This window comes from Miscanthus floridulus, chromosome 2 (genome assembly GCF_019320115.1).
Source record: "Miscanthus floridulus cultivar M001 chromosome 2, ASM1932011v1, whole genome shotgun sequence".
In the NCBI taxonomy this organism is placed as follows: Eukaryota; Viridiplantae; Streptophyta; class Magnoliopsida; order Poales; family Poaceae; genus Miscanthus; species Miscanthus floridulus.
The window spans coordinates 23453084-23464411 of record NC_089581.1 but is presented as its reverse complement, the minus strand read 5'-3'; the positions used below and the strand labels follow the sequence as shown (position 1 = coordinate 23464411).

The 11328-nt window shown below is 48.3% G+C and overlaps 1 protein-coding gene across 3 annotated transcripts; it reads right to left on the bottom strand.

Annotated features, from left to right (window-relative positions):
• Positions 1–505: 505 nt before the first annotated feature.
• Positions 506–4286, bottom strand: LOC136538214 (probable transcription factor At4g00390). Of its 3 annotated transcripts, none has more exons than XM_066530203.1 (2): positions 1907–4286; positions 506–1809 (listed from the first exon to the last, which is right to left on the bottom strand). In XM_066530203.1, exon 1 carries the CDS (start codon positions 4159–4161, stop codon positions 3040–3042), a length of 1122 nt encoding a protein of 373 aa, XP_066386300.1. In that variant the 5' UTR covers positions 4162–4286; the 3' UTR covers positions 506–1809; positions 1907–3039. The 3 variants fall into 3 exon arrangements, with proteins under 3 accessions (XP_066386300.1, XP_066386301.1, XP_066386299.1); XM_066530204.1 differs by having other exon boundaries at positions 1936–4286; XM_066530202.1 differs by having other exon boundaries at positions 506–2054; positions 2177–4286.
• Between the last annotated feature and the right edge of the window lie 7042 nt (positions 4287–11328).

Genomic DNA, 11328 nt, shown 5'->3' with positions numbered 1-11328 from the left:
GGGTGATTCGCCGCGACGGAGTGTCGAAGAATCAACCCGTAGAGAGCATTTGATCCTTGCGCGGATCAAGGGGAGCTACACCCTTGCGCGGGTGCTCCAACGAGGACTAGTGGAGAGTGACGACTCTCCGATACCTCGGCAAAACATCGCCGCGTTCCTCTCTCCATTTACTTTGAGCATTTACTTTAAGTATTTACTTTGAGCAATTCAATACTTGTCTTTACATTCATAGAATTGCTATGCTAGAGTAAGTTTGGACCATAGGTTGCAAGTCTTTTGTGCGTTGATTTGATAGAAACACTTTTCTAGGCACAAGGGGTTAATTGGGCTATCCGTAGGATTTGATTATTGCAAAAAAATTTAGAATTAGCCCAATTCACCCCCTCTTGGGCATCTTGATCCTTTCAACATCGAATCTTGCGATACGTGCATGGAGCATTAAATGTAGACAAAAAAAAACTAATTGCACAGTTTGGTTGAAAATCGCGAAACGGGCGTTTTGAGCCTAATTAGTCCATGATTGAATACTAATTGTTAAATAAAAACGAAAGTGCTATAGTAGCCAAAATCCCAAACTTCACCCAACTAAAGAAGGCCTAACTTCTATATATAGTAACATATGGCCAAAGGGTGACAGCACATAACCAAAAACTCTGCTTCATTGCCCAGCCCCTGCAGCATCCTCGACTAGACAACGAGCAACCTCAGCCTCCGGCTTAAGACATCAAGATCATCCATCCTCGCCGAGCAACCTCAGCCTACGGCTTCCCCCGGCTTAAGACTTCAAGTCGTCAAGATCATCCATCATTTGCACTCTCCACTGCTTGGCAAGCTCGCTTTCCTCAGCACCTCTATCCACATCGCCTCCATTGATAATCCTGTTAACCTTTGCCTCCCTCAGGCACTCCTCAAACACATCCAGCACAGCATTTGCCATTCGGTGCCATTGCTGCATGGCACCACCATTTTGCAGTCCACATTCATCTCATTGTCAATTCCATTGTTCCGATTGGGCAGAGCAGCCATGGTCTAAGGCTGCTCCTGCAACACCAAATCTGATGTGTGCTATAAGAGTTGTACCTTCATGATCGCCCAGTTGCCTGCTTTCCTGCTCAAGGTAGAACATATTCGGCACTGGAACCATCTGAAAACAAGCTGGGAGCAGAGGAGATAATCACATTGTAGTCATGGGACAAATTGCATTTCTTCTCAATTTTCTTGATATGTTTCCTCAGAGCACGAGGGGCAAAATTCTGCTATGCTGTACTTGCTCCTTTACGAAAACTGTCAAAATTTTTGTGTTTAGATAGGCGCTTAAAGTCCATTGCCAACAGTGCAGATGTGCTAAGTTAGATTGACATATCTTACTACTTGTACAAATTATTGTTTAATCAACAATGAACAGTGGAATGCTACTTTTTCCTTTCATGATCTAAAATATTGGCTTTCACATATATATACTGTAAACATTGTATGAAAAAACAATTAAAACTCCAATTCTGAAATGAACATGTCATTATTTTCACCTTTTGCATGTACAAAAATTTGATATTGGTCTCAACCATAGCACTCAGCCAGTGAATGCATTTGCATGGTACTCCTACCAGTACAATTATCACACATTTCATGGTTGATTACATATAGAAACATACAAGTGCCTGCGGTCTTAATCTTAATCAGTAGAACATGCATTGTATCCTTCTACATTGGCTCTATGGAGCTTGACTCTCAAGGCTAGTGTACTTGATCAAACAAACTAACACTGGTAGCACATACTTGAACGGTTGAACTCCCAACCCAAGTCCACAGCTGCAATAATCCCATCCATTCCAAGAAACAGATTGAAACTTCGAGTGCAATATGGATCTAATTAAAGTGAACACTGCCAAACTGAACATACTCTCACCTCAGGTGCCAAACTGAACATACTCTCACCTCAGGTGGCAGCGATGTCCACGGTTTCTGTTCTGCTCCCAATGTTATGTCAGGGACGTCTCACGCTCCAGCATCTCATTCTGGATAGCTACCAAGCCACACGTGCGGCCTGCCTCTTCCTATCACAGCATAAATGAGTCTGAACAAAACAGAGAGAACAAAACTAATTGGATGGAAACAAAACAATCACAGTGGTGGCAGCAGCAGCCTGCACCACAACGGGTTAGAGATACCGCCATACCAGCGAAATGGACAGAGATGGAGGTGGCGATGATCTTGCCTCTCCGGCACCACTGCCCACGCTAGGTGATGCCACACCTATTCCTCCATGGATTCCTAGGGCCAACGCCACGGTGACACTAGAGCCCACACAACCAAAACCTTGTATTGCCTGAAAGGAGGAGACCAGCCCTGGCAGCATCGCGCAGAGGAGACTGTCACCTCCTTGGAGCTTGCTCCCACATGCCGCCACCAGGAGAAAAGGGAAGGGCGCTATCCCACCACTCCTATCTGCCAGCCCAAGCAGCTCCATCGTCCTCTGGCTGAGCTCTGTTGAGCCCGGAGGGAAGGGCGGAAGGCGGCTGCAGGCAGTCGGAGTGAGGGGAAGCAATTGGAGCCGGCGGGCGCTGCGGGTGGGCATGGTAGGGTGGAAGCGTTGATGTGCTGCGAACAAGGGAGCAATGGCTTGCAAATAATTCATGCTCAGCGTAGCAGGCTGAATGTAGACATTGTACTGAAGCTATAAGAGAAGCATTAAGAGATAACAAGTGGTTAACTAGGAAACATAATATTATTCTCTCACTGCTAACGAGTTACAAGTACAACAGCTTCTAATTGGAAAATGGAATATGAAAGCGTGAAGCTACATTAACAGAGCTATCATCTATATCAACAGCAGGAAGCCATGCGAATAACAGTGCTAAAAGCATAGATTATTATGCTCAAATTATTAAACTCGAGGGTACATAGGCAAATATAGTAGGCTTTCTAAAGGCAAGGGTCCAGCTGAGGAAGGCATTACAAAGCATAGCACAATAACCTAGCTTCTATACAAATGGGGCAAAGGGTGTGAGGCACATCACCAAAACCACCAAAATCTCTGCTTCACTGCCCAGCCGCTGCAGCATACTCAACAAGCAACCTCAGCCTCCGGCTTAAGACATCAAGCTCATCCATCCTGTGCGCTTTCCACCGCTTGGAGAGCTCACTTTCCTCAGCTCTCCCATCCACATTGACACCATTGATAATCCCGTTACTCTTTGCCTCCCTCAGGCATTCCTCAAACACATCTAGGACAGCATTTGCTATTCGATGCTCATTGCTGCACGGCACCACCATTTTACACTCCACATTCATCTCATTGCCAATTCCATTGTTCCCATTCGGGAGATTAACCACGGCCTCAGGCTGCTCCTGCACAATAACACCGAATCGGCTATCTGCTACCAGAGCAGCACCTTCATGACCACCGAGGTGCCCGCTTTCTTGCTCAAGGTAAAACATATCCTCGCCATTGGAACCATCCGGAAACAAGCCGGGAGCAGAGGAGCCAATCCCATTGTAGTCATGGGAGTTGCTATCCCCAGACGCATCTGGGGGAGGGAGCGGCGTGCCCCGCGGGTTGGCGCGGCGGCGCTTGTTCCCGGACGTTCCGGCGCTGGCCGCGAAGGGCGACGTGGCGGCGTTGGCAGGGTCCCACAGCCTGGAGCAGAGGTGGAGCACGTCGCGGTCGTGCGGCGCGAGGCGAGCCGGGTCTAGGCCCCCCGCGACGCGCGCAGACATGCTGCGGAACTTGTTCTTGAGGCGGCGGAGCTTCTCGGAGAGCTGGGCGCGGGTGTAGGGCTGGGGCATGGACTCGGAGAAGCGGTCGTAGAAGACGTTGAGGTCGCGCGGGAAGACGAGGCCCTGCGCGCCGCAGCCGAGGAGGCCCTGCAGGAAGCGGAGCTCGTCGGACTCGGACCAGATGCGTTGGAACTTGAAGGGCGGCTGCTGCTGGTCGGATCCGCCGCCGCCGCCGCCGGGCGCGGGCGCGCGGAGCGGGTCGGAGGAGACCGGTGAGGAGGAGGATGGGGGCGAGGACGACGGCCGCGGGGAGCGGCGCTTGATGGGGAGCTTGCGCGCGGCGGAGGCCGAGGGCGGGGTCGGGTCGGCTGGTGCGGTCGAGTTAGGGTTGGGCGGGACGGGGACGGGGACCGGGACCGGGAGGGCCTGTTGGTCCGAGGCCATGGCGCTGGCTGGCGCGCACGGATCGAGCGGGCGCGCCCCCTCTCTCTGCGGGCGGGCGGGCGGGGCGAGGTGCGACGAGAACGAGACGGGACGGGAGGGAACTGGCGTGGTGGATTGGGTCGCGCACGGCGCGGCGCGGCCGGCCGGACGGACGGGGGGAGGTGGTGGGATGGAGACGGCTAGGGCGAGACGGGACGGGATAGGGGCGGAGGGGAACCGATTGGGTTTAGGTCGTGTTCAGATTCGGTGACTAAAATTTAGAAGATATATTGGATGGATGTTGTATAAGATGTTTGATATTAATAAAAAAATAAATTACATAATTCGTTATTATTTCACGAAATAAATTTTTTAAGTCTAATTAATCTGTTATTAGCATATGTTTATTGTAGCATCATATTGTCAAATTATGAACTAATTAGGTTTAAAAGATTCGTCTCGTAAATTAGTCGTAAACTATATAATTAATTTCATAATTAATCTATATTTAATACTTTATATATGTGCTTAAATATTTGATAGGAGAACAACTGAAATTTAGGAGCGGGGGATTGGTTGGCTCGCCCGGAATCCGTGGGTTCTGTTGCCTCTGGGTCTGGCCGTGGCCGGTGGTGGGCGATGCCGTGCCGCCGTGCGTGCTCGAGTGGGTTTGCCGGCTTGTGGCTCGCTGACGCGCCGACCAGGGTGTCGTCTGGTGCGGCGCGGGGAGCGTTGGGCGGTCTTTGCGAGCGGCGTGTATCATGCGCGCGTACAGTAGAGTGGTAGATGAGCCGGGTGCTCGGTGCCTCGCGGTGGGCTGGTGATAACTGATGGGAATGCCTGAATTTTTTCTATTTCGGTATTTTTTCCCTGTAAAATGAACTAATTTCGATGACATTCCTGCACTATTATTATGAAATTCCTAAGTTCCAAATATACCGTGTTTTGTTTGGCTGAAAAGTGTCATTTCACACCTAACAATCGAACCAAACAGACCATTAGTTCTTTTTGTTAAGTCTTGCTTCACCTTGTGGAGCAAGAAGTCACGTGAGACTAGCTATTTGGATTCTAGACAAACTTGCATGAGGCAAATTTGCTCACCCCTCCAGATTACGTTATTTTAGCTTTTTTTAATACAAGTAAAGCTACGTATCTAGATACATATTATGTCTAGATACATGACAAAAACAATATAACTAGAAAAATCAAAATAGTATAATCCTACAATTTAGAACGGAAAGAGTACTAATGGTTTACTAGTTGGTTCCACCCTATTCAAAGCTAATCTAGTCGGCTTATCGATAAAGGGATAAGCCTCCCATCAGACTAAGTTTTTTATATACTATTATTTTGTAAAATACTTTGGTTTTAGAATCACAAAAAATTTGGAGGCACTTTATATTTGAAAAATCATAGTTCTGCTTGGAGTTTTAAAAAAGATATTGGTGTTCTTGCCATTTATTTGATACCTAATTGTGAATTCACCCATATTTTTTACAACTTTGCCGAGGAGGATTATTGTTGTGGCAGAATCGTCCGAAATAACACATTTTCGGAGACGCTCGTCTTCCACTAGACACTAAGCATCCTGAAAATTAGCTACATCGGACAGTTTCGTCGAGCACACCCCAAGGGAGAACTCGAACAATCCACATTTTCACCCAGGATCCAATAATGAGTACAAGCTTATAATATTTAGTCTATTTCATACAATAAGAGTTCTCGAAAATACATTATTACAATACCAAGTTCAAAGTGCGGAATTTAAACAGCGAAATTAAAATAAACATCTAATGATAAGATACAAGGATCCGTCTGTGCCCACTAGAAGAATCATTCACACAACAGTCACTTCTCAAGCTGCACCAGCAACAGGGGTAAATAAATCCTGAGTACACAATGTACTCGCAAGACTTACCCGACCAGTGAGAATAATTTATCGACTTCAAAGGATATGATAAGCTTTATGGTTTGCTGGGTTTTCTTTTTGTTTGCGAAAAGCATTACTAGTAGTGAATCATTATGCATGTGTTTTATTAGCGGTCATGATTAGTTCATTAGCTAACCATTCTATGTAAGCACATGTTCTACTTTCAAGCAAGAGTTGAGCAATCAGATCTCTTCACTCCCTTTCATCTTCCAGTTTTTACTACGGTGCTAGATCATAGCCAAGTCGTACCGTATCACACGGTGATTCACGAACCAATGTATTCCAGCTGAATACCCCGAAACACACGCCCCGCTTGTACTCTAGGCACAAGCAAGACCAACCCACCTGTCGGTGCAAAATATGGCCAACAAGTAAATATTTATAGTTTTATCGTGCATTGTTATCGGATGTGATCTAGTATTCAATGACACAAGATTTATACTAGTTCAGGCAACATGCCCTACATCCAGTTTTAGTCGGTCGATGACTTTATTTCTGAGCCTAGGTGCTCGAAGTTTGCTGTGGGGTTACAAACGAGTAAGGAATGAGAATGGGGGTGTTAAAGGCCAGGTCGGACTCTGAACCGAATGGAAGAGAGTGATAGGTGCTCTAACGTGCGCTAAGTATTGGAGCGTATACTCTGTGTCGCTGTCGAGTTCTAGAGCTATTGAACTGTTCGAGTCCTCAAGTCGTCGAGTCCTCGAGTCGTCTAGCGCCCCTTTGTAGGGAGAGGGCGCATCTCCTTTTATAGGTGAAGGGGGTGGCCTTATAAGTCAAATAGAAAGAGAGAGAGAGAGAGAGAGAGTGCGTACGTGTGCTACCTAGTCTTGTTGCCCACGCTGTCGGGTACGACACGCCATCGCCCACCTTACTATTCATGACCTGGTAGGCTACATAGTGTTCGCCAGGGACGGCAAACGTCGACGCCTATAATACTATTTGTTTGTATAGTGTTTGTCTATCATAGCCTGGTGGCACCATCCTGCAGGTGCACAGGGTATGGCAGGGTACGGTCCTCGGTATTGCGGTTGACTTGAGCGCCTTACCTTATTTACTCTGCCTGCTCCTCGGACCCGCACCGAGCAGATGTTCCCGGTCGGTCGTTTCCTAGTCATCCCCAATCATGTCGGTCGGGAAAGAGAGGCGAGCAAAGATTCAGCATATCCTCAGTCGGAGGAATGGGGTTGGAATCGGACTGTGATCTCATCACGGCCAGGCCTTTCAGTTGGGGTTCCGACCAGGTCTCCTGGCCGAAGGCGCCAGTCGAGAACCGGATTGTGGTCTCGGCCTGTCATTGTGTATCTGGGCCGGATCAGGCACGTGCTATCGCTGCGTCGTCGGCTGGGCCAAGTGTTGTAGGGAAGCGAGTCCATTGGGGACCCCGGGTTTATGAACTCGACACTTGGAGGCGGGTGAGACAGAGCCTGCACTCAAGGGACACCTGAGGGGTGAGGCGAGACGGAGCCCGTGGCTGAGGGGTCGGGCGAGATGAAGCCCACACCCAAGGGGTCGGGCGAGACAGAGCCCGCACCCTTGGAGTCAGGCAAGACAGAGCTCGCACCCGAGGGGTCGGGCAAGATAGAGCACGCAGCCTTGGGCGAGACTTTTTAATACATCTTGCTAGTGCTAACTTTCTTACTTTGGGTATCTCTAATATCGATACCCGACATAGGCCCTGAGCCTGCGGAGGAGTAGAATACTCCTTTGGAGGCTTTTTCGTATGGGAGGACTCTGAGGGCCTTGGCCTTCTTCTTGTAGCATGTGGCACGTCCTAGTAGGGCGGCGATTTCCTTTCGTCGTGATCAGACCCCTTAGGGGTATAGCCATGAGATTTGGTGGGTCGGAAAAGATCTTTCCTGATTCCGACCCCTATGGGGGTTTGTTGTTCTACGACCGTGCATTTGGTCTCCTTGTGAGTCCAACTTTCCTCGAGCCCCCACCCACAATAGGGGTTCGGTAGAGGGTTGGCTCATCTTTGTGATCATCACCCTATCCATGGTTTCTGCAACTAGAGGGGTTGAGCTAATGTCACTTGCCTTGATGGCTCGAGTGTCGCGCTCGATGGGCTCGCTAACAAGCATGTCCGAGTGGAATCTGGGTCCGTCGTTCATAACGAGGTCGGCATAGCCCTCATGTGGTATTTCACTACTCTTTAACCCACCTCTTGGTAGATGCCCGAGTCATTTCGGAGACCGACTCAGGTGGCCCGCTGACCTCCCCTCTATGGAGATTCTATGGGTATGGCTCGAGGTTAGGATCGAATGAGAAGGTCGAGATGACCCTGTCCGCTTCTGAGTGGGTCAGGTGAAAGATCCTAATGGCTAGAGGGGGTGAATAGCCTATTAAAAATTTCTACAATAACACTTAGCAAACCGGTTAGATAAATATGAGGCGAAGCGAGTGTTGCGCTAGCCTACTAAAATGCAAATTATCTACCATAATTCTAGTTTATATAGTCTCTATTCACACAATGGCTATGTCCCTACACTAAGTTAGTGTGCTCTCAAAGGCTAACTAAAAAACCACACTAACCAAACTACAACCTCTCATGACTAGCTACACTAAAGAGCTTGACAACTAGTTTGCGGTAATGTAAAGAGAAAGTAAGCAAGATGGTTATACCGTCGAGTCAAGGAATGAACCAATCAATCACAATAATGAATACCAATAAAGACCAATCACCTCAGAATCAAATGATGACACAATGATTTTTTTACCAAGGTTCACTTGCTTGCCGGCAAGCTAGTCCTCATTGTGGCGATTCACTCACTTTGAGGTTCACGAGCCGATTGGCATCACCCGCCAAACCCTTAATAGGGTGCCGCACAACCAACACAAGATGAGGATCACACAAGTCATGAGCAATTTACTAGAGTACCTTTTGGCTCTCCATCGGGGGAAGGTCAAGAACCCCTCATAATCACCACGATTGGAGCCGAAGACAATCACTAACCTCCGCTCAACGATCCTTGCTGCTCCAAGCCATCTAGGTGGCGGCTACCACCAAGAGTAACAAGTGAATCACATAGCGAAACACAAATACCAAGTGCCTCTAGATGCAAACACTCAAGCAATGCACTTGGATTCTCTCCCAATCTCACAAAGATAATGAATCAATGATGGAGATGAGTGGGAGGGCTTTTGCTAAGCTCACAAAGTTGTTATGCCAATGCAAATGGCTAAGAGTGTGAGCTTGAATCAGCCATGGGGCTTAAATAGAGAACCCCCACGAATAGCGTTGTTGGCTTAATTATTGGGCCGACTACAGACGTGTCCGGTCGGTGACCGAACATGTCCGTTCGCTGCCTGATCGCCACGTGTCCCATTCAAATGAAGTAGACGTTGCTGCCATGAGTACCACACTCAACTGCAACTGGACATGTCCGATGTGGATGACCGAACATAGGAAACTTAGCGTCCCGTCGAGTCTAGAGAGCTCCCAGAACCGCTCTAGGATGACTGGATCGGACGTAGGAGACTCAGCTTCCGGTTGAGTCCAGAGAGCTCCTAGAGCCACTCTGGGCCGACCGAATACATCTGGTCACACCGGACCGGATGCTCCCAGAGTTCGATCAATTATAGCATTGAAACCCGAGAGTTGCTGGTTCACACCGGACGTGTCCGGTCGCTTCTGTGCAAACCTGAACTGAGCTAACTCACATTGACCAGATACTGAACAGTAACTCCTCAGCATCCGGTCACTCCACTAAGCTAGAGTCTAGGCATTAATACTAGACGCGTCTGGTCACCATATCGGATGCATCTGGTCACTCTGTGACCAGCGCAACCAACTCCTTTTCAACTCTATCTTCTTCACCCTTGCTCAAATGTGCCAACCACCAAGTGTATCACCTTGTGCACATATGTTAGCATATTTTCACAAACATTTTCAAGGGTGTTAGCTATAACACCCCTGGTGTTACGATCTTGTTTAGCTCCATGATTTAGGCCTAAGAAAAAAAATTCAAAATGAGTTTCTCGGGTTTTTATTTTAAAACGTACTTGAGGCGGTAGGTGAAGCCTGTGTGACTTAGCTTCGCGGACTCAAATAAATGTCCAAGTTATATTACTAAACTAAGTTGGAATAGATTACTCAGAAATAACTGTAGAATAAAAAGAAAGGAGGTTGCTACAATTGTGGCAAACCTGGGACACCCATGCCATTCATTTACCAACGAACTCTCTTTTGCATATTTCATTCTCACATTGTGAAATCCCTCCCGATCTTTCGATCAGTGGAATCGAGTGGAAAGCTCTGCTTCCTCACTCCCATTAGGAAAACCTATGGCACTAAAAGTCTGAAGAGTGAGAGCGAATGGAAGACTTTGAATGAGCTGAGAGAGTTGTGTAGCCACCGGGGGTACTATTTGGGGACAAGTTGCATGGATATTTAGGAATGTCAAACGATGATTCTAGCGAATGGTTTGTTCTATTAGATTAAGTATGAAAAGCAACTTTTATAAAAAAATAAAATCCATTAATAAATAGAACGATATATATACTCACGGGTTTATTTTGAAAAGCACGTAACAGGTGAGAGATAGCGCAACAACTTCTTTTACTTTTCTTGGTGTTGCGTATAGTGTACTCATTGTATAGCATTTATGCACTATCTTGTCTTTCATCGTGGCTCTGCGTTGCAAGCCTCAGTTGCTGTCGTCCCCGCTAAGGGCCACCGTTTGACTGTCAGTTTCGTCGCTTCACCTGGCAGCACCATAAATGCCTTGCTTGTTTTGTCTGCCTCCGCTAGTCCTTGCCTGCCTCTGCTGTCTCTGTGGTGGGCGAGCAAAGCTTCAAGTCACCGTGTTCCCATGCCTCTGCCTTGGTCTACCACTGCTGTCCTGCGCATGGCGCTGTGCTGCTCATGTGCGTGCTCCCCCTAGATAGTTGGGCAAGGCGTCGTCCTTGCTGCTGCTGCCCTTGTGTGCTTTAAGCCAAAGGTTGAGTTGCTGCTGCCACGCACTGCTCTCTCTTAGCTCTCGCTCTCTCTTTTCGCTTCAGAGCACGCACAGCCTGGGCAATGAGCTCTGAGCCGAACTCGTCGTCGTTGTTCACCGATGCGCCCACCACCACCGTATCCACCTCATTTGCTTCTATGTCCCGCTCACGCTCGCTCTAGCTGGCTAGCCAGGTGAGCTGCCGCTCGCTGACCATGGCCGCGCCGGGCTAGTTGGTGACCGTTGGCTACTATGCGTTGCGCTGGGGCTAGGTGCTACTAGCGGCCATGACCGAGCCGCCGCATGCCACCGCTGCTCGGG